The sequence below is a fragment of the Crocodylus porosus genome, unplaced genomic scaffold (assembly GCF_001723895.1).
Source record: "Crocodylus porosus isolate Cpor-Errol unplaced genomic scaffold, CroPor_comp1, whole genome shotgun sequence".
NCBI classification, from domain to species: domain Eukaryota; kingdom Metazoa; phylum Chordata; order Crocodylia; family Crocodylidae; genus Crocodylus; species Crocodylus porosus.
The window spans coordinates 14029823-14053235 of NW_017728943.1; the positions used below are offsets into that span (position 1 = coordinate 14029823).

The 23413-nt window shown below is 48.5% G+C and overlaps 1 protein-coding gene across 1 annotated transcript in view; it reads left to right on the forward strand.

Annotated features, from left to right (window-relative positions):
- Positions 1-6176: 6176 nt before the first annotated feature.
- The window catches only part of ARHGAP31 (Rho GTPase activating protein 31), a 66987-nt gene continuing 49750 nt past the window's right edge, over positions 6177-23413 (forward strand). The window contains exon 1 of the mRNA XM_019548759.1: positions 6177-7020. Within this exon, the coding sequence (XP_019404304.1) occupies positions 6921-7020 (100 nt within the window). The 5' untranslated portion in view covers positions 6177-6920. The remainder of the gene's footprint in view (positions 7021-23413) is intronic.

The window sequence follows — 23413 nt, forward strand, 5'->3', positions numbered from 1 at the left end:
GCAGCCAGAAGGGAACTGTGAGTCAGGCTCTGGCCTAAGCTGTTTATAAAGGCCTGGCCCTGCCCCCTTCTGGCCATGTGACCCGCCTGGTTGCCCTGGTAACCAGCACCTGAGCTGCCCGGGTGATTGGCAGCTCTGCCAATCACCCTCACAGTCATGGGGCACTTCCGTGACTCCGTGACAGTTGGTAAGAGCATTTTCAGGGGTATATGGAAGGAGAAAGCGTAACAGAAAGTGCAGAGTTGGAAGTTGAGAAATGCCTGCGAGAGTTGGCTGGGAGTTTGATTATTGTGTCTGGAGACAGAATGAAGAGAGGAGGTGTGGGGGTAGTATCTGGAGAAGCAGGTGGAGTAGTGTTGGTCTGTTTAATGATGTGGGAAGCTATGGCCCATTTGGGTGGTGAAGAGGAAGAACTTGGCAGGACTGAAGAGGAAAAATGAAAGGAAGATGTGAAAATAGCCATGTGGGAGGTCAGTAAACCAGCACATCATATGGGTAAATCTGGAAAGCCATGGAAGCCCTAAGATGACCATGGTGAGGTTCAAAGAGACACTTAGATAGAATGACTTGGTCTTCCAGCCCTCACACATACAGACTGATATGACTGCTCAGCCATTTGAGGAGGGGCAATGGCAGCTACGAACATCTCCCTGCTATCTGGGTATCAGCAGTGGATACCCCAGGCCCATGTGCATAGCTAAATACAGGCATGGATCCTATGGAATCTCACTGTGTTGCAGTTTTACCCACCATCTCCCCCCTGGCTGCACACATTGATAGGAGTGATGCCACCACACGGCCTCACAACCTGGGCCTGTTGTTTCTACTAGTTAATCTGCCCCGGCACAAAGCCATCAGGAGGGGATTTCCAGCAGCTCGTAAGCATGAAATGTCCCGTCTACTCACAGCATCATTAGTTAGCATGAAGCACGGGAGAGCTAAGTAATATCATGAAGGAGGCTTTACATTTGAACGGGAAGAAAATGGAAGACGTAAGAGTGGTGGGAAAAACCCATGGCAGGGGAGAAGGGTGTTCTAGAAGGTGGGTGAGTCTGTAGGAGTCCTAAGGCAGAAGGAAAAGGAGGCAGGAATAAAAGAGGGCCTGTGATGGGTTGGCAGAGCCTAGGACGGAGAACAGTGGAAGCCCCATGGTGGGAGATGGTGAGAGTTGCCCCTGGTGTCTGACCCAGTGCATTCTGCAAAAGTGAAGACCTTCACAGAGCTGTGCAGACTCCACAATACACTCCTGTTCTGGGCCACTGTGAGATGGGAGTGAACAGGAAGCTGGGTCGGGGGAATGGGTGGGAGAGGAAAGAGAGAGAATACGGAGGGGTGGGGAGGAAGGTTGAGCCAGTGTGTCAGGGCCTAACAATGAACTGTCTGTGTCAGGAAAACACTCTTACTCAACTGGGCTATTTTTAGGGGTTCGTTTTTTTTTCTCCCCTTGGCCTCCCGCCCTCGCCCAACTCCTACCCTCCCTTTTGTGCCTCATGGCGCCTGGCAGATTGGTGGAGATTTAAAGCTACGGATGAGAAAAGAGTTTACTGTAGTGATGGAAAAACAATTGGGGGCGGGGGGAGGTGAAGGGGAAGGGAGATGAGCTTCCAGAAATAGCCTTGGAGTGATGTCTGCCTTTCAGGCCCTGGAGCTCAGAAGAGAAATATGTCATCTAGGCCTTGTGACAAACCTGTTCTCCAGGACCTTCTACGGTTTACAGGGCCACAAGTCTCTCATCCCCGCAGAAAAGGTCATTGAGTAATTAGCTGCCCTATCTTCCTTCACACAAACCAGTCTGCAGTGTCCTCTCCTGGCTAATTTGTGAGACCCCAAGTGGGAACTGAGTGTGCTGGGTCTCCCTTCTGTCCCAAAGGCCACCTGACTGGCTGTACGATGAAAGTGCTGTGACTCACCTCGAATTGTGACTGGTTTTCAAAATTCAGTATCAAGATTTCAAAATGAGGCCTGCACATCCTGACTGGGGATGAAGTACAGAGTAACACGCTGTTTTATGTTGTTTCCAACCCAGGCCCTCCTAGGAAAGTATGTTCCACATGGACTTTGTGCCTGTTTTATTCTGTAGTCTCTCATTTTTATGGTAGATGAATTTCTACCCTTCTAACCCCTCTTTCGTATCTCCTTTTCAACTTTTGAACTCCTTTTTTGGCTTCCACTGTCCAGGCTTTTGGCTTGGACTCTTTATCTTCACATTTCTATGAGTTTTTCCATAAATTAAGCCACCTTGACTTTGCTTCTGCTGAAACTTGCCAGGCCTGCCCTCACCTGTTCTTTACCGTAACCTTTGTTACCTTCCTTTCTCTCTGCCCCTTCTCTATGCCTAGCAAATGTCCTACCCTCCAGCAAGCATCCTAGACTCCAGGCCCTTCAGGACTGTGCAAATACAGATGAATGATCTTGATTTTCTCTCATATATCAATAACAGAGCAGTGTCTCTCCCCTTCTCAGCCAGCTCTACTGGCTCAACATTTATTTTAGGAGCCAATAAAATACTGATGTCTTTTGGAAAAGCCTCCACTGTTGTGCTCCTTCCTACCTTGCTGACCCTGTCTGTCTCTTTTCAGCCCTCTGATTCTCTCCTAATCTTGATCTTGCAGTAACCTCCCCTATATCCTTCCACAGGGTTTTGCCATTGTTCAGGTGCACCCGCCTTCTCCACTCCTCTTGCTGTCTGCCAAGAGCTTATAATGCTCTGCCTCCTCAACCCTGTTTCTTATCAAGTTTCATGTGAAAACACATATTTTCCCCCTTGCACATAACATCTCTTCATTCCTCTATGCTCTACTATTAATTTCATTAGTTATGATGCTCAGCAGCCTGAGAGATGGAGAACAAGATGGTGCCAACTAAAGCTGCATTGTAGTATGGCAAGAGGTGAATTTACCAGGGTTGAAGCTCAGGATGTCTTCCATGATAAAGCATAGGAAAAAGCACATTAAGGAGGAAAGACAGGGCAAGAGATGGGCACACAGTCAGAATGCAAGCCAGTCTGCAAGCCCTGTGTATACATAGGGATCCTGGTGGAGTCAATGGGAGGTGTGCGCATAGCTGGAGTTAGGCAATAGCAGTACCCTTAGAAACAACAAGCAATCTGGACTCCTTGCTTGTTCCAGTTCTTGCTTCAGTTCAAATCTTTTCCCTCCTCCCCAAATTCATCCTTAAAATAGATGTCAATGTTGAGCAGGGAGACTCTTCTCTTCAGAATCACAATGGTGGGGCACTAGACTATAGCAGTAGAGCACTGTAGTGCTGACCCTGGGCCATCTTACTCCACAGTCACTCTGACTTCACTGGGCCGTTTCATCAAGTCCAGCCCTGTTCAGTAATAACTGAACAAGTGCAGAAATGTTTGTCACAGTCTGTCCGCACAGACTCAGAAGGGCTCTTATCTTGGGGGGATTCTGACTCCATTCTTAATCCATGCTTTCCGAAGGCAAAGCCCTTATTGAAGATCAGTGCCTGGGTGGAAATTCCCCTCAGGATTTGGTGCTCTCTGAGAAAACCCAAGAACCCCTCCTCAGCCTTAGTCATAGCTTGAGGTGGGATCATCCCTATCCAAACCATCCCAACCACTGCTTTTTTCTTCTCTTGTTTGTGTATAGCCACATTTTAAGTTACAAACCAGCAGACAGTGGGGACCAGGTTGCCTCTGTAATGCAGGGACTGATTCCATGCAATGGTAGTCGCTCTCTAGTTGAAGATATCTTGAATTGGACATTGTGCAGTTCTGGCAAAAGAGGGTTGTAAAGTAGGTTTTGGATGATGGCAGGAGTTAGGAGCCTACCAGAAATGAAATACTAGATGTAGGATACAGGCAAGTGAAACCTGTTGTGAATCAGACTAATTTTCTGGAATTATATCATGGGTCCCCAGCTCCTCAGGGCACAGCTGTTGTGTGCAGAAGAAAAAGCCTTCTTTGAAGCCACCCAGAGGGGCAAAAGGATGAACTTGTTCTTCCCTCAGAAACCAGTTAGCAGCTCATATAAATTAGAAAAGGTTTAGCAAAACACCCCCATTTTAGAGCCCTTCTGTTTGCAACAGCCATCCGATGCTTTTGTAGTTTGCCCCTTGTCAGTCACTCGGGATGTGCTGTGGCATGAGGTGAGCTGACAGTGTGGTAGGGCACAGCCAGGTTCTGTATTTCATCCAACATCAAGATATGTCCAGAAGTCAAAAATATATTTAGAAAGCTTCAAAGGCTCTGAGAGCCAGGCCAGCACCGAGGGGCCCTGAGAAGAGCTTGCAGTCCAGCCATGAGAGCAGGCAGCAGGAGGACTAAGTTCACTTCCCGATTGTGAGAATGAATAGGGATTTCCTTTTGAGAGCAGGGGATCGGGAGTTAAGAGGTTTGAGTTCTGGGTGACACTAACTCCCTGTGTGATTATGAATCAAGCCACATCCCTACTCTGCGCCTCAGTTGTCTCCAGCTCTAAAATGGGCTGATATTTGTAAGTCATTCCTCTCAGCTCGCTGACCTTTCTGTGTGTGCAATAAACAAACATAACCTTTGCAAATGGCTTCCATCCATTTGAAAATCTGGGGAGCAGTCCTTTGTATTAGTGAACAGAGCCTTATTGATGTCTGGTGCAAAATCAGAAAGCTGGCAAGGCCCAACTCCCTCTAAAATTCCCCCCTGCTATATTCTGAGTGACCAGACGACACTTACCATTGAGGTGGAGCTTAGATTAAAGCTAGGGAAACTCTTTCTGCCAATTCTGGCTATTCCTTCAGCGTCCCCAAGCCAAGCCCCTCACTCCCACTTGGGTCAAACTGCCAACAATTTTAACAAAGACCCAGGCTTTTCTTTCTTGAAGAGCCATTGAAGGGACCAGGATGGACAACGCCCTGCAGCTTTTCCGTCTGCTGGTGCAGGCCTGCCTCTTACTTGAATTCAAGCATGCTGTCCTCTGGTGGACGGTGCCTACCTTTGAGGAACGCTGGGCCGTCAAGGTGGCACAGTGCCGAGTCAAGGGGGGACGCCTGCTCCTTGTGCTATGATGCCACCACCTGCTCAGGGTGTGGGGGTGGGTCCAGCGAGCCGAGACCTCAGGCTTTGCCCATGTGGGCCAACCCATGGTGTCCTGAGGCTCCCCTGGGCATCCCTGCTGTAGAACTGTATATATGTATATATTTCTTTGTCCCTTATTTTTTTTGGTCTACAGTGTGTGGGCGGACCTTGCAGGCCATGAGCCCAGGCTTTGTCCTTGAGGCCTAGACCTTCGGGCCAACCTGTAGGGTCTTTACTGCCCCCCATTTGTCACCCTCCCTGGAATAAATATTTTCTAAAAGTAAAAGTCTTTCTTTCTTTCTTTCTTTTCCCCTTGTTTGAACCAAAGTCCTTGAAGTCCTATTGACTTCAGAAGGGAATGGGCAAGGGTCTGTCAGGGTTACACATTTGACCTATGTAAGTGATGAAGTGGGATCCCTTTTAATTTACCCATCTCTGTAAGGAGCTTTGAGATCCTTGCTTGAAAGATACCATGAGAAGCCAAGAGGTTACTGTTGTCACATATGCGTGCCTACTGTGGAGTGTCCCACAAACTTTAGGGGGTCTCAGTCTGAGGGGAAAGCCATCCAGATCTCTGCCTCTTTCTTTTTTTCTCCCTAGATATTGGGGGATTTCTGATTCTTGCCTGACTCAGAAGTCAGGAAGAGCATTTTCTGGGAACTGACTCCAAAGTGCATGAACTTAAGAGGTCCAACAGCATCTGTTTCTACTCTGTGGGAGGGGAGCTCAGGAGGGAGAGGCGGGGGTGCTCAGGGGTCCTTTCCCCTCCTGCTCCTGCCCTTTCAGCATTTCAGCATTTTGCCTCTTGCTTTCCAGCTCTTCTGCATGTGCTTCTGGAGAGAAGCACAAACTCTGAAGCAGGAGAGGAGTGTGCAAGGCAGGAAGATGTCTCACGACAAAAGAATCAATGAACAGAGAAGGGCATTTATTGAAACTGTTTCTGGTCTCGCCTCCTCCTCTTCAGGCCTTTTCAAAGTGGAGCATTTGTGGCACAGGAAGCGACTGATCTCCAAGCCCTGGCCCCCACTCGGGGAGTCATGATTTCCTTTGAGGCAGTCCGTTATCTTTCGTCTGTCAGGACAGGCTCCCCCCACCCGCTGCCCCCCCTTCCAAACTTCTCTGTCTGCCTTCCCTCATCCCCACTGCACACACTCTCCGCTGCCAAAAAAACGGCCATCCTCCGCCCCCTCCTCAGCTAACTTCCTTCCAGCATTTCCTGAGCTGGATAATCCCAGGATCTGTAAAACAGGGGAAAAGAAAGAGAGAGGGAGAGGGAGAGGGAGGACAGGAAACTCGTTTCTCATTCCACTACTGCTGTCCGAAGGCAAACGGGCAAGGGAAGGCAGGGCTGGAGAGCTAAGAGAAGCCTCATACAGCCTCTGCCTGGGTCCCTCTTCATTGGTGTTTTTGGAGCTTTCAGTTTCTTCCACAAGTTCAGGGAAGAAAGAGGTTTAAAAAGAGGGGAGTTCTTCCTCTCAACAGTGGGCAGGACCTACTGACTTTCCATCCTGTGGGTGGCTTTGGAGGGGACCACTGAGGAGACGACACCCACCTCAGCCTTCGTCTGCCCTGACTCGCCAGCTCTGATGTGGGCACCAGTCTACCACCCACCACCCTCTGATGAGATCCCTTCCGGGCTTGGGCTATGATCACTGCTGCTGCCTGCTGGGGAGCCTCCTCTCGTCCTGATCTTCCCCTGCCACACGAGCAACCCAACATCTGGTGGGGATTAATGCACATTTCTCTGGCCGGACGTCCTGCGAGACCCCCGATGTCACCTCCCAGGAGCGGGATACAGGCAGTGGTCTGAGAAGAAGCGTGAGCTGTGCCTGCGCTTGGTGTGAGGGGGGGAGGGGGGTACGGCAGGAGGGGGGTGAGCCTCTTTTGGGACTAACTCATGAAGAACAAGGGAGCGAAGCAGAAGCTCAAGAGGAAGGGAGTCGTGAGCGTGTTTGGCTGTGACCTGACGGAATATCTGGAGGGCTCGGGGCAGGATGGTAATTGCCTCTTTTCTATTCTTGCTTTGCTAGTGGGGACCATATGTTCCCCCTGCCTTTTTTTTTTTTTTGGCTGGCAAGACTAAAGCAAAAGCTACCCTGTGCCCATCCTCTAGGGGCAGGGAATATGTAAGTCTTGTATCTTGTGGAAGTGCAGCTCTTGCCCTGTTCACAATGAATGAATGCCCAGGAGATCACTTTGATGTCTACATGATTCTTGCAGGCTGACTGCTCGGTGTATGTGTATGGGGTGGCATGGGGGTGTCACTCAGGGCTCTCAGGCTGGTTGAGGATGTGCAAAGAGACAGGACTAACTCTGATCTCCAACTGTGAGGCCAGGTTAGGGGACAGCAAGCATGAAAGGCTCCAGGCTGGCCAGTCAATCCCATACTTAGAGTCGATCCCTTCCAGGTCCTGAGACTGTGGACTTCGGCTGAAATCTAAGGTAGTGGAGGCAGTGCCGGCAGGAGAGGGCCTGTGGGGGGAACTGGGAATGTCCCATCTGGCCCTCCCTGATTCATGAGTATGTCCTTTCTCATCCTTTAATCACTACGCTGAGTAAGGACAGAGGGGATGAATTGATAGATGGAGGAGAGATGTCTGGGGAACTTTTGGAGGGGGCACTGAGCTAATTATTTCCCCATCTTTGCCTGTTAATCTCTCTTTCCACATAATGCCCTCCTCCCTAGATTTGTACAAGCATACGGTGGGTCAGACAGGGTGCCTGCAATGAAGTCAGAGGGCTTGGATTTTGAAATGGTTAGTCCGAGATGAGGAAAGGAATGGAGCTGTTGTCTTAAAATAGGGCTGGAGGATGAAAGAGGCAACCGAGACCTCAACAGGCAGAGTCTGTATTTGCAAGTTAGCTGTGAAAAGAATAAATGCATCCTCTGCCGTCCCCACTGCCCTGACCCCTATCTGTGTTAACACTGTGTTCCCAGCTGGTTTCTCTTGACAAATTCAGGCTACACAGAGCTGAAAAGCTCTTGAAGCAACATCAGCTACACAGAGGGTAGGTCTTACAATACAGTCTTCTCCTTGATGATGAGGATGATTGATGTATGCACTGGCAGGGAGCTGGACTAGATACTCCAGCAGGTCTCTTCCATTATACAAGAAGCATGTATGACATACATACATGACATCCATGTAATAATGTGCATGTTATAACACATGTCGCTCTGGATAGTGCCAAGTGAAAATTCACAGTAATCTGAGTTACTTACAAAATCTTTCATGTGCTTAGATCAAATGATCTAAAACAACACACCAATGTAACGAACTTTAAAACAAACAGAACATGCTAGCATTATTGTGCAAACATGGAAGGAACTGAGGATATGAATTTCATGTGCCACTGAAATGCAGCTGTTGCTGGGGAGGGAGGAACTATTTACAGCAGTGTACAGTAGCCCCGCACAGCTGTTCAAGACAGGAAAAAGCAAGAATCACCTATCCAGTGGAAACTGCTGGGGGAATTCAGAGAGGATTACCCCAGTTGGAACTGTGCCAGGAAAGCAAGGCTGAGTTCTTAGACCTTATTTAAAAAAAGTGGGGGGCAGCTGGTGTATATAGGTAAGTTACAGCTAAACCCATTTCCATAGTGTGTCTCAAGGAAAAATGTGTGGGGGAAAAGTCAAATCTTTTCCCCTTATATAATCCTGTTGGCTGTGTAGTGTGCAGAGCTGTGTGATCCTGAAATGAAAGACCCAATTGTTAGGTACCCCTAAGGAAACCTATGAGTCAGATTATAGGGATAGGGGATGGAGGTGGGTGGCAGTGCCCTGAGGGTTAATACTTGTGAAACCAAGCCTAATACTAGGGGCAGGGAGGAGGGGGACTCATGTTATTTGCTGAGCTGTAAATCTCCTGTCCTGCTCTGACTGGAACTATGGGATGAACTTAGAAGGGAAGCTAGGACATGGAAGATTACAGTTAGCAAAAGTTTAACTATCCCAAATCCAGTGGTCTGCCAGGACCGGCTGGTAACCCTGCAGCAAGAGATTTGTGGACCTAGTAGGCAAGAGTTGCTTTCCTTTGTAAGCAGAATTCTTCGTGGGGAAAGCAGATGAGTCTGGGAGTCTGCGGGGGGTGGGATGCTGGCTCTAGCTCTGGCCTGTTCACAAGCAAGGATATGAGATCACGGGGTATTGGTTCACAGCAGCCGGCAGTCCTGATCTAGGGGTCAGGCAGCTTGACTGTGGTCCAGAAAAAACTTTGTGCTGTGGAACTTTGTGAAAGCCAATTTTTCAAAGGCACCCAGCAGGATTAATTGGAGCAGCAGGCCAGGGTGGAGAAGGGGCAGCTGGAGGCAAGCCGGATTGGTTCTGCTCCACGCACAGAGCAGAACCAATTGGCATAAACCAGTAAAGAGCAGCTTTATGCCAGCTTGCAAATGCTGCCTTGTGCTGTGGTCCTGAAAGCTTTCATAAGTGAAGGGAATGTTAGAGCAACTGTGCTGGGGAGGGTGAGCTTGAGCTCTCAGGAACATCTGGGTGCTGCAGGAAGCGGTGTTGGCAAGTCAGCATGGCTTTCTTCTCTCTGGGTCAGGGCCTCAGTGTTGACTCAATGGGCTGTTGGGGGGCGCTGTGTTTCTGAAGGTATTGTGTTCCAGATGAGAGAAAACCCAGTTCTTGATGGCATGTGGTTATTCAAGAGCTGATTGTGCTTTTTTTTGCAAGTCCCTGTGTCCTTGCCAAATTCCAGTGGAGAGAATTATATTCTGTCTAAGGTATCAACATTTCCTGTTCTGTCATTTCTTGTCCTTAACTGTTAAGTAGTAGTTTATCATGTTCTGCACCAGAGATGGCTGCATTTCAACAAAATGCTGCTTTTGCCTCATCGAAGGTTCATGTAATTCAGTTTTTATAAAGGCTTGAGGACCAACCATGGGATGAAAATTTCTGTAGAAGTATAATGGGTTATTATTACATAGTAGGAATTCAGATTCAAATTATGTTAGCAGGCACAGCAGCTGGTATTGGGATACAAAGCCTTTTGCCGCTAGGATAACTCCTCATGTATGACCTGGATCATCAGTGTCTGAAAGTTGTTTCAGTCTAAACTCTAAAGGCTGGTTAGAAGCTAGCATGAAATGAGCTTGCCAGGTTTCTAGCTAGCTCCTGTTGTCATCAGAGTAGATCCTAACTGGTCTTCTTGCTGGCAGTCTCAATAGAGAAGCCAAGGACTTTAAGGGGACATGGGAATCTAAACACCTTTTGCCAGTGAAATGCGTAGGTTGGATGGTGGAGGGGGACTGTCCTCTTTGCAGGGTAACTCATTCTAGGTAATCCCCAGGATGCAAAATTGTCTGGCTTAAAATCACAAGATATTTTTTTAAATAATCCATGCTGAGGTCTTTTTCTTTGCCTTCTGTTGTTGTGGTCTATAAAATGAAATTCTCAAGTCCTGTCTTGATACTAGGAGCTAGGGCTTTAAGAAAGGGATGGAATAAAATGGTGAGGGTTGGCAGCACTGATGAACTGATGACTTCCAGCTCAGTCTCATGCCTTCCTCAGCACTGAATTCCTTCACATGCACAAATGGTCTTTTGTGGCCTTGTTAGAGCCTCACAAGGGAGCACCTTGTTCTTTAAGAGTGGGAGCATCTGAGCAGTGCAGGGGGGAGGCACAATCAGTGATTCAGGGAGAGGGAACTCTTCCCATGGAGTCCTTGTTGAACAACTCTGGGGCACAGTAATGAATGGAGGTCCTGGCCAAAATTTTAGTGAGGTTGGCTCAAAATAGGCACCCACATCTGTAGTTAAGCTTTGGAAAACCTGGATGCAGAAATGTCCACCTCTTCCATTGCCAGTGATGGGAGTAGCAGATCTGCTATACTGTTCCCACAGAAAATTATAATGTTGTTTGTAATGATGGGTGTAGTGGGAGAGGGAACTGCAGAGTCAAGGACTGTGAATGAGGATGAACCTTGGTTTGGTCAGTCTGACTTGGACTATGGAAGAAACAGCTGGTTTTGCTAGTCCAACCTTACTCTCAGATTGTAGTCCAATTTTACTCCCAAACTACAGCTTGTCCCAGACATGACCTAATAGGGCTATTACATCAAGACGGATATTATATCAACACCAGGACTTCTACACAACTACCATGCCTCCCTATATTCATTTATGGCCAAGTCCAGAAGTCTGTGCACTTAGACAAAATTCTCTATGGGAATTATATGTGAGTCAAATTATAACTCTGTTTAACCCTACTATCACATTTAGTCCCCCAAAGTAGGAAACTCAAGCCTACCTCCAGTTAGGAATGGGACTGGATGTGATATCTGGAAAGGTTAGGTTAGCTTAGGGTCAATTCATCAGGTGTCCTGCAGTGGAGCTGCTAAGGACAAGGGAGCCAAGGACATGATGCTGAGGCAGGTTTTGGCCCAAACTTTGTTTTACTTTGTTTGCTGGGGACTTGAGAGGATAGGTAATCTTTGGGAAGATTTTGGTGACTACTTTTCTGAATTTTGAATATTGCCCATGCAAGGACCCAGGGTCTTGACCTGGGAAGTGCTATGAGGACAATGAGTAGAAACACCTCACTGCTAGCCTGCAAGGGGCAGCCCTGCGTCCTGGCATGTCCCAGATGCAGGGTAGTTCATTTGACTGTTGCTGTACCCTTTTGTGGTTTCCTGCATGATGTTGTCCGATTGGGATGCAGTGAGCTCAGCTTCACCTCCCCACCCCCCCAAGCCCTCCCCTACATTCTCTGCCTTTCCTTCGAAGTCTGTTGTACCCAGGGCTCTTTACATTCCTTTGCTTGACTCCAGTATTTGGCTTTGTTCTTCTGCTGGAGAAATCAGGCTGTTTCTTTCAAGACCTTTGAAACAAACAAGCCCCTTGTGTTCCACACTTGGAGCTCCTCCTTTCCCTGAGCAGAGACTTCTGATGTGTTGTGGAACAAAATCTGCTAGCAGCACTCTACTGAGAGGAGAACAAAAAATAAGGGTGGGTGGGATTGGGTGCGGGGTGAAGTCAGGCTATGAATGTAATACTTGCTCAGCCTTCTGCAAGCCCCTGGATAGAGCCCTGAGAGCTTTACAGGAGGGAGACCACTATGGCGGTCAGCAGTGGTGCTTAGGTCAGAGCGGATGAGGCCTAATCCCGTAGGCAGCTGGGTAGAGCAGGCTTGGAGTGGTTAGGACCGCCCCATAGCTGGCTGGGTAGAGTGGCTATAGGGAGCTGTAGAAGAATGTAGGTATGGGGGCAGCAAAGCTCGCCTCATAGCAGCTTGGTATGATTGAGAAGGGCCTGACCTTGGTGGGTAGCTGACCTCCAGCAGCTTTGGTGTAAGACAGACCCAGGCTCTGGGTGCACTGTGAGGTGGCTCCTTCTGTAGCTATGCTGTAGCCCCGCTCCCTGTTGGAGGGGTAGAGGCAAAGGGAATGGTGCTGGGGTCCTCCTTTCCTGAGGGAAGCAGCAAGCCTTCCCTCTCCTTTGGTGGAGCAGCAGAAGCAATGTCAAGGATCTCTTCACTCTTCACAAAGGGGATCTTTCCACCTTCACCTCAGTGCTAGTATGGTTTGGTGGAGTCTGCTGCACTCTTCTCCTACAACGCAGAGTCTCTGCTGGGGGGTGCGGGGACACCCTAGCATTGGATCTGAGTTTCCTGCTGAGTTGAACGGGGCAGAACCCACCTCTCAGAGCAGCTGTTCTGGGCTGTCTGCAGACTCAGACAAATGCTGCAGCACTGGTTACACGTGGGTCATAGCATCAAGCTTTTTGTGTATATGGACAGAGACTCACTTGAAAAAAATGAAAACTGAGATTCTGACATAATGAGGGGACTCTGGCAGCTGAGCCTAGATAGGTAGATGGCATCAACCCTTAATCCGACCCAGAGAGAACAGCAGTCCTGAATGTTTCTGCTTCTCATGTGCTGGCAGCACTTGGCCCCCTTGAAGTGAAGGGCCTTTTCCCTTGGTCTGTCACAGGTATTACGTGGACATTCACTGTTCTCAGTATGGTCTGATTTTCTTTCTGAGTTGCAGGCCTCAGGTTGGCGGAGGCCCAGGACTGGCTGTCTCTCCCTGCTGGGAAGTTACCAGGATGGGCTGGTGTTGCCTCTGCCTGGTGGGAAGTTGCCACGTTGGGCTGCTATGTTGCATTAAACAGTCAGTGCTGGAACCCCTGCCCTTACCCCCAATCTTTTGTTTTAAAGCCAGAACCAGACATCTCCATTTAGACAAAGATTCCTATTGAACTCAGTGGGAATTTAGTTAAGAGTTAAACATAAGGCTTTCAAGGTTTGGGATAATGGAGGCTAGATAAACAGAGTGAGGGCTGAATCCAGCCCTCCCCTCCCATCGCCTCCTTTGTCCTGTCTTCCCCTTCCCTCCCACTTACTCCAGCCTGAGAGGAGATTCAGGGATTATTAAGAATGGAGAGCAAAGTGGTTTGGAGAACACAGGCAAGCAGGATTTATATTCTATGGGGGCAGACACAAGCCCAACCTCTTGTTTTGGTGACCTCAGGAAGAGTTTAGTGATAAAAGATAAGGCTTCTTATCAGTCTGGGATTCAGGAATGTTTGAACAGACACAAAGTGAGTGGAGGGAGGAGAGATCCCTATTCCGCCAGGACTGAGGGGTAGGAACACATCCCTCATACCGTTCCCCGCTATATCAAGATTTATTATCTCGCTAGTGCCCACCTATTGTATCCATCATCCTATGCTTTCCAACAGTCTCTTCCTCTGTGTGGTTCTCCCTGTCTCCCAGTACACACCATCAGCTTCCATAGTACCCATTAGCTCTCTTCCCATTACCTGTTCCTCAGCACTCTCCCCCATCCCTATCGAAAAAATCCCAGTGTTTTTTCCCAGTGTCCCTCATTGTTTTGCCAATATAAATCACTATTACAATGGCTGTCTCCAACACCTTGTCAATGTCCATCCTCCATCCAATCCCAGTCCCCATCACCCCCACCTTTCTTTGCCAATACCAGTCTCTCAGGTTGACATGTCCCTCTCTGTTCCTATAAAATAAGTTCATGACAGTTCCTATACAAGTCTTAGGATGACTGTGCTGAGTGTTTAGTGTTTAGTTAGTGTCACTGCCTTAATGAAGATGCTGCAGTTTTGGACAGTCTTTGCTTCCCAAGAAGTGCCTGTAAAGCTCTTGTGAGCTGTGGTGTTTAAGAACATTACTGTGGAACACATCGGTATTTTTGAAGTGAAATAATAATTAAAATACTTTGCCAGAAAGAAAGAAGATGCAGAGTCCTCTGTAGCCACTGATTCCTCCTCCTAGGGCAGCCTCCTGGTTTTCAGATCAGGCATCAAGAGCATGTACTAGGGCACCTGATTTTTTCATTCTCTTGCTGCTACCCTTTTGTTCTGATGAACCTCCTATTTAGGCAGCATGCAGTTTGATTGGTGGAGAAGCTCCCTTTCAGACCAAGTCTGAAACCTGTGGCTCATGTGAGGTCAGCTTCTCTGGGTCTGACTGCTTTTCCTCTGCTGACTTGAATGGTTGGCTGCGTGAATGATGCATGTCCCCAGTGGCTGGGGGAGCATGGCAGTGGCAGGAGCATGGTGGCGAGCCCCAACTAGGTGGTATCGGTGGTGGGGGGTGGTGAGCAGCAATTGCTCAGGCCCCTTTTTGTATGGGGTGCACCGCCACACTCAGGAGATGCACATGCACCTGCACGCACCCCCTACATGTCACCCCTGGTTGGCTGTATGGTTAGGGGCAGACATTCAAAAAGCTGGAGCCTGAATTGATTCAACCTTTGCAAGTTAGTCTAATCTGCAGAGAGTGAACCGGTTTGTAACAGAGCAGACATGCAGGCACATGCCTGCAGTTGCTCAGGCCAGGAGCTGGGGTCACTGTAGGGAAGCTAGGTGGGGTGGCATGGCCAGTCTGGGCTGAACTGGCCAGGGAGGGGTTTAATTTCCCACCTGTCCCCAACCCACCGGCAAGAACCCAAGCTGGGTCTGCCAGTTGCTTCCCCCTCCTGCTGCAGCACCAGACACCATGGTCCCTGAGGCAGGGGGGGCAGGGAGTGGGCTTAGTCTTCCCTCTACCCCTACTGGCAGCTGGGTCTGCCCTCCCCATGTCACCTGCCGTGCTTGCTCCCTGCAGTGAAATAGGCCCCTGCTGTCCCCTCTGTGAGATGAGAGAGGGAAGGGAATAACCCTGTCTCTGCCCACCTCCACGGGTCCTATGGGCTGGCTGTGCCCCCACTGGGACACTGCAGTGGGAGGGGGCAGGGCCCTTGGTGGGGGCAGCAGCCTATTATAATGTCCAGCAGCCCAAGCCCCTTCCCAATGGGGGACCCTGCAGGCAGGCAGAGCTGCGGTGGGCTGTGTGTGGCAGCACTGGGGGCTGGAGGAGACCAGAGTCACCCCTAGTGCTGCCACCACAGCTGCTTTCCTTGACCTGCAGCATGCCCCCCACGCCGCGTGCGCACGCGCGCACACACACACACACACACACACACACACACACACACACACACACACACTAGAAAGGGGCTCCTCGTGGTTGCTCCACAATCGCTGCTTCAGCGGATGGCTAACCGGGGCCACAGCTGGATGCTGTGGGCTGGGCGGATCTGGGCTGCGGAGGGGTTTTGTCTGGCCTCCAGTGGGTCCCTCAGTCCCACTAGGCCAAGGTGCCACTCCCTGGGCACACAGCGGGGCTAGGGTTGCTCTGCGGAAGGACTGCCTTCCTTGGCAGCCCTGCCACAGCAGCTCCTTTGCTGCTGCCACTGGCTCCAGTCCAGGCAGGGCGGGGACCAGTGCATGCAGCCCTGACCCCCTGTGCCCCATGCTGGCTCCAGCTCACCTGTCCGGGCTGAGCAGTGGCAGTGGGGGAGAAAGGCTGTTCAGCCTGGGAAGAAAAGCTCCGGCAGCAGGAAAAGCCGGCACCGGGCTGCACCGTGTCTCCACTGTGTCACCGCCGCTCCTGAGCTGCCCTGTGGGGCAGCAGTGGCAGCCGAGCAGACACAGGGCAGCCCAAAAGAGGGGGAATCTATTTTGTACCATAATCGCAGCATGGGGAATCTTTGGGTCCATGACTGGATGTGGAAAGAGAAAGACGGTTCCCTGGAGCTCTTAAGTCTTGCAGAGGGGATGCCCTGTGCTCCTGCAAAGATGAGAGAAGCCCAAATGGTTAGCATGTGGGGAATTTTTAATAATACATTCAGAGATTGCTTTCTCTTTATGCACTTCTACCAGCAGTACATCATGTTACAAGTCCCAGAGATCAGCCTCTATGGCAACAAAATCAAAGCAGCAAGAAATGTCAATCTGAGCTGTATGTTAACGTTGGAAACAAGGGGAGCAAAACCATCTGTCTGCTGCTGTTACTTTGCTGTTCTATCTTGTTTTGGGTGATGTTGCTATAACTTCCTCAATCTGTTTGTTGGTTCCAGGGAGCTGGGGTTCATATCCCTGTGGCTGGATGTCACTGCAGTCAAATGTTTGCATTGCAAGCTCAGCTCCCTGCTTTGTAACTCATTTCCCTTGCTAACTTGGCATGAATCACATCTTCTGGTTCCACGCTGCATCCTGCTTACAATTTCCCTTTCCAAGCACTGCATGAGGCACATGTGTTGTTTGCAGGCCCCACCCCACTTTGATCCTGCCTTTCTGTAGCAAACTGCCTGAATCACATATGTGCTGGCTGGGTAATCGAGACTAGATTTTATGGAAGACAGACTCCAGATTACTCAACATTTTCCTTTTTATTGGAAACAGCAAATTCTATCTTGATTTGGACATGGAGTAGTGGGGGCTGCGGTGTATGGGATTTTGCAACTTTGAAAAGGAACAGGGATCAATCAGCCTTACTGATCGCGATGCTAACATGATACTGGGCAGATGAGCAGCAGAGACCAAAGTGGAGATGCTGTTCAGCTCTTACCCATATTTGATTTTCCCCAGGATGTTTGTATTCAAAGGTGTGGTTCAGGCCCAATTTTCATCTGAGGATCTCAAATTTTAGCCACAATCAGAAGTGCTGAGTAGGTGGGGGCCTGAGGGCCCTGGCCCCCACCCTGAGAAGAGGGCTGTCACTTGAAATGCATAAAACTTTACACATGTCCATAATCTTAGGCACCCCTGGCAAAAATAAAAGTCAGTGCCTATGGCCACAATACTGGGAACCAGGGCTTTATGCATGTTGTTTTGCCCATCTACAGCCACCAAATTTGCTGCAGAGGTTCCTCTATGACGCATGTTTCTGCTATAGTATTTTAGCTCCAGTTGTGTTAAAAAAGAGCACTTGCAGCCTACCTGATTGGAAAAAGAACCCTGAAAAAAAAACCAACTGGGTGTGTCTACACGTGGTTTTATGAGCACCTAAACTACTGTTCAGTAAGGCAATTTAGGTGTGTGTCTACATGTGCACACATTAATGCACATTACCACAGGTGTGCATTGGGACTAAGTCCCAAGTCAATGGACACGTTGCATTAATGCGCGTTAGCACATCTACATGTCTGCTAATGCGATTTAGCTCTTTGCACATACATTTGATACTTGCTTTATGCAGGTATCAATTTTGGACTTGAATTGCCTTAAATCTCCATTTGTAAGGTACATTAAGGGTGTGCATATGTAGAGATGAGCTCTTAATGTGCCTTAAATCAGGCTAATGTGCATTACATGCTCATGTGTAGACATGCCCACTGAGGCCTATTGGTACAGTGATGCCTACCTGAGTCTGCAGACAGTCTGAAACAGTATTGTTTGCAATGGTTTGAACTGCTTGATTCATCTTGGTTGGGTATTGACTCTGAAACCTAAAGATGACTAATTGCAATCACTATTTTTGGTTCTCTGCTGATCATTTTAAGAGAAAATAACATAGACACAATCTCAAACCGTCTTCCAGACCTTCTCAGTGCCTAAAGCCCCAACTGTCTCTTAAACCGTTGCCAAAAACTTCAACTTTTCTCCTGATAAGTTCTGTAGTGTTGTTATGCATTGTCAACACAAAAATCTGCAGCATGTCAAGGACTGACATGAACAGAGAACAGTGTAATGAAAATTGGATTTTAGTTTTAAATTAAATAACACAGAGGCCACTGTGCTGACTGGATTATTAACTTTCATACTTAATTCAATAAACCATTCAATTTTCTATATTTATCTGAAACCACAGCAGCATTTGCACTGTGGTAGCTGTAGAAGAAGAAGGATTTAGAGCCAGCTTGCTACAAAATACATAGGTTCATGTCTATACAGCTATGGTGAGGACTGCCATACTCTGTGTTGGTTGGTTTTGGCAACTGTTCATCCTTCTGGATCATGTTGTATGCGTGAGAGGTCACCCAGACCTTCAACGCATGTGCCTAGCCAGGAGTTTTAAAGGAGTGGTGGCTGCCCAGATGGACTGGTGGCTGCCCCCAGGTGCTGAAATTCTGTGTTAGAGTGGGAAGACTTGGTTCAATCCCTAATACCTGTCCACCACAACTTCAGCAACTGGCAGATCCTGACTTTATGTTGCTCCTAGTACTAATGCATCTAGCATGATTCTTGTGTTAAAGGTTGATTCCCTTGAGTGCAGCCTTGCTTTGAGACCATACCTCACTGTTTTCCCGAAGGGGAGGAGGATGTCCATGCTTCCATAACTGGCATTGGATGGGGGGGAGGGAAGAAAAATCATATTGGCCCTTGACTATCCTTCAGTGTGGCATGCATCACAGGCTGCAAAGAGTGCCCCAACTCCAATGTGCATATAAGGTAGGGTGGCACCACAGACAGAAGGGAGTGGGGTGTATGTATGTGCTGACTACCCTTGCAGATGTGGTTAGGACTATTAAGATACCCTGCATCTCTGGTGTTCTTCACAGTGGGTGGCGGGGTGCTCTGTCCACTTGCTCCTGCTCACATGCATCAAACCATGAAATGAGCTGGTGAAGCCACCCTATGGGGCTTCCCCAAGTGTCTGATCTCAAAGCCTCTGTCTTCAGCATGCTTGAAAGGGCTGCATGGGGTGCCTCTCACAATGGCTTCAGTGCCACATTTCCAGGTTTGGCATATGTGAGCGGTCAGATGGGGCACACTCAGGTGTATACCTCCCCAAGAGCACCACCAGCATGTTTTCTATCATTAACTGGTCCCAGGTTTACTTGACATGGAGGAATTTTTGAGTGCATAACTTGATGCGAAAGGAGCAGAATTGGGGGTTTTGTTAATGACCTTTCAAACCTATACGAGCTCTGGAAACCCTAGGGCCCTGCAGTTACTCCCCCTATGCCTTGTTGATTCCTGCAGGCCTGCAGAAGGCCAGCCTGAAACAAACGTGGGCTTTGTGTAGCGTGCTGACATGTGACCTCTTGCAAAATCTTTGCCTATATAAAAGCACAGGACTGAAGTTCTGGGACAGCAACACCCTCTTCACCCTCCCCCTTCCAATGCCTGGTATGTGTGGCCTGTTGTAAAATGATCCCCTGTGCACTGGTACAGCTCATGCCTGGACTCTTTCACACACCCCTCTCTTGAGCGAGGAAGGGGCAAGAGGGTGGGGAATGCGTCATCTGCCCTGGATTCCCAGCTGCCTGCTGCTGCGCTTGGAATTCTGCCCCAACAGCTGAGCAGGGGGGCAGCCATTTGTCTTTGGGTCCTCTCTATACCCCTGTCCAAGTTCAAGGCTTGATGAACTCAATGCTTTGGGAGAGGCTGTTCTCTCACCTGCTCTCCAGGGCTGGGAGCAGCTCTAAGCTTTGTGGTCTAGAATAGGGGGCCTTATTTATTCTTATTACTGTAATACAGAGTGGTTTAAAAAGAATGTTCTGTATCTCAGGCCTGAGTCTACATGTTCTCAACTATAACTGTGTCCTGGATTCTGTGTTTGTAACCTGGTTAGATGTGGTGGGTGGATGGGACCCACTGGGGTTCCTGAAGCCAGGTTAAGAGCAAGGGAAGCCCAAAGGTCAAGGGCTAGGCACACTGTAGCGAGGTGTCCTGACTGGTTTTCAGAGGTAGCCTTGACATGACGTTTAAGATGAACTCCAAACAAGTTCTTAGATCCCACACTTCTCCAAACAAGCACACGAGCTATTTCTACCAGCCTTGAAGCATGAGCAATGTGTGCTGTGAGGGACAGATACTGAATAGTACTTTCTTTTAGGAAGGAGAATGATTTGGGGGAGAAGCATATTGGATTGAAGATGGGATCCAGACCAGATATATGCACATGGCCTCTGTCTTTATAATGGGTGGAGCCAACATCACTCACCTGAGCTGCCCTAGAGCTGCAGGTCACCAGCACCTAATTCTGTCTGGCTCTCAACTCACTTGAAAAGTCATTGGGAACCAAGGACTTTTCTATGCTACAGTGGCGGATGGTTTTGATGAGGGTGCAGTTGCACGCACCCTGCCCATATATGCCTATTAATGTGCTCCCAGTCTAAAAGTTCCTCAGTGAGGCTGCTCTGTGTCTTGTTAATGGTGTCTCCTGAAATCTGAGGACTTAAGAGCAGGCACAGGGGGACAAATCCATTGTGGCCTTACTTATGTTTGGAACAGGCCTGAGGATGCAGCTGGATGGGAGATGGGCAGGGTGTTCTTGGCCCCATCCTTGCCAGGATTTGCCCCCATTGCTGCATTATAGACAGGCCCCAAAGGGCCACAACAGTGTTTACACTGCAAACTGAATGGTGACAGACATGCTCCAGTGCAAAACCACAGCCTGTCCCATGTGGATATATGGCAGATTTCCAACAGAGCAACACTGGTACAGATGTTGTTCCAGCAAGTAACACTGTTCCAGCAGGCAGAAAAATATCAAAAGCTGTTGGCAGCATTTTTGTTTTTGAAAACATTTTCTTCAAAGACCCATGGGTGATAAGTTGAAGAACCTCTTGTGGCTTGGAGCTACAGTCTGGGGATGGCCAGGTAGGGGGGCTAGAAATCAGGATCAGGGTATAACAGTCTGTGTTTCAGAACAGTAATGTTCTGCATGTGCCCTCTTGGGCAGGGAGTGTTGCCAAGTGTGCTGTTGCTGGCTTGCACCGAGAGAAGCCAGTGGAGCAAGCATACCAAACAGCACATGGGAGACCCACCAAGTCCCATGTGAGGCTCATGCTGATTTTCTTTATGCACCACCTCATTATTGGGTTGCTGGCTGTAATGATGGTTAAACCTCAATAGGTTCAGAGATTTGATCTGGGAGGATGATCTTTAGTTCTGGATACTTATTCCAACCTTTTTGGGCCTGTGTTGTAATTTGACCAAAATAAACAAGCCATCAGCAGTATCAAATTGGTTTCTTTCACAAGTTGCATGGCAGAGGAGAATAGTTTCACATCATGTTGCTTTTCACATCTCCTCCCTTTTCTATTCTTGCTTAATTTTCCCCCACTGCAGGGGTCGGATTCTAGTTTACCTGTTGAGTACCTAACTGGATTTAAGTGCGCAAGTTCAATTTTGTCCTACCCTGCTTGAGTCCCTGAAAATCCACTACAGTAGTGCATTTATTTTTGTAACATGCCACCATTCCACCCTTAAGTTTCAGTTACAAAAATACAGCAAGGAGGAGAAGGAGGATCTGCTCATCTTTTGTTAGCAGTCCTTCAGGGACTTGAATAGGGTGGAATAGACTCACACTTAGGTGCCTAAGTCCACTTACATGTCGTACAGATGAGATGTTCTCAAATGCTGCTCAAATACCCACTTGCTGCTCATTTAACATCAGATATACCAGTCTGCTACACGTTGATGGAGCTTCTCCTCCTTCCTGCTTCTAATCAGGCCAGGAATAAAGCACAACAGCCTTTGCCATGGATTTCAGTATTTTCCTCCAGTCTCAGCTGGGACCCAGATATACAATAGGGTAGAAGAATGAAACAAAAAAAAGGTTAAACCAAATGGGCTGGAATCTCTAAACAGGCTTGGATTGGGTTGGTGGCAAAGGTTTGGAGTTATGGAGAGGGATGCAGTGATTCATGGCAAAGGTTTGGAGTTATGGAGAGGGATGCAGTGATTCGTGTTTTATCTGAATTCTTTCACTGTTCCATCCATGGCTGCTTCTGTTTCCATTTCAATAACTTTATTGGCAGGAACAAGGTACACCCATGTTGCCAAAGTCAATAATCAAGTGTCTGTGCCTAGGGCAGGCCTAAAAGTAGTAATGGGAGAGCTGGGTTTGATACACTATGTCTGTTATTCTTCCTTTCTGGGGCAGTAGGTGGCAGCCAGCCATGTATTGTTCCAAGAGGCTGGCTGCTCATAGGGTCTGGGCCATGAGGCTTAGATCAGGAACATGCCAGTTTGTAACTGGGGTCCCACACTAGACTTACAAGAAGAGGAGCAAGTGGCAAAGTGTCTGATCCACTCCAGTCACTAGACCCACTGGGATAGCGCCGCATTCTGGGAAGGACCAGGTGCTCATGCAGGCTGTGATCAGGGGCCTTCCAGCAGAAGCAAGTTTCTGGCATTGTTAATTAACCTCCTTCAAAGAGAGAGGAGGAAGCATCTAATAAACACAGAGGAGGTTACCAATTCTAATGAATTTTCAGCTTCCAGCCTTCTTCAGTGCCTATCCATCACTTGCAGAGGGAGTGGGGGTCAGGAAAATAACTTGCATATTGGGGTAGATTCCTAAACACGGTAGCCCCCCAAGCCTGGGTCTATTTAGCTTTCAGCTGTCCTCACTGTATTTCTTATGCACTAAGCAAGGTCAAACCCAGTTAGTGCTTGCAAGGGGTTCTTTCAAGAATATCTGATGCAGGAAGCAGTGTTGGTGATTTGTTTGATGACAGCCTGCCTTTCAGCCCAGTTACTACACCAGCATGGTGCAATATAAAACAGAGCTTGTGTTTTTCTTTTCCAAGACGAGAGAAGTTTCCTATGGTTAGCTGGTCAAAATGTGACTCTTGGGTGCTCTTTCTGCATCCATGAGTTACCCTTGCACGTGCTGGTGCCATGACTTGTCTTCACTTCCTGTCCTAAGCAGCTGTATAGCATTGCTGCATCCGTGTTAAGCAGCTGCTCTGTCCTGGCTAGAACTGTGTGGAGTGAGTCCTGTTTTCTTAGTTTATAAAATATTTCAGGATGAAAGGCATTTGCAAAATTATTCCTTTTAGCATTTGGGCATTAAATGTGTGCATGAGCCAGCATGGAAATCATAGATCTAGAGATCCCAGTACTTTGTAGCTCCTCCCTGCTAAGAAGAATGCTTCCTTACTTTTGATTTTAGTGCTTTTGGGCATTTGTAGATGACATGGAGATTTAATTTTCCCTAATTGAATTGGTGGTTTTTTAAAAACACCGCTTCAATTTAGGGCAAAGTAAACCCCCGTGTTGTGTATACCCATGTCTGCCCAATCCTTACCTGCCTCTCCAGCGGCAGGGAGGGGAGAGTGAGCTGCTGCTGGGCAGAGCAGTCCTTGAGCTGCAGGGGGGCAGGGGGGCTGGTGCTTCCCTCTGCAGCAG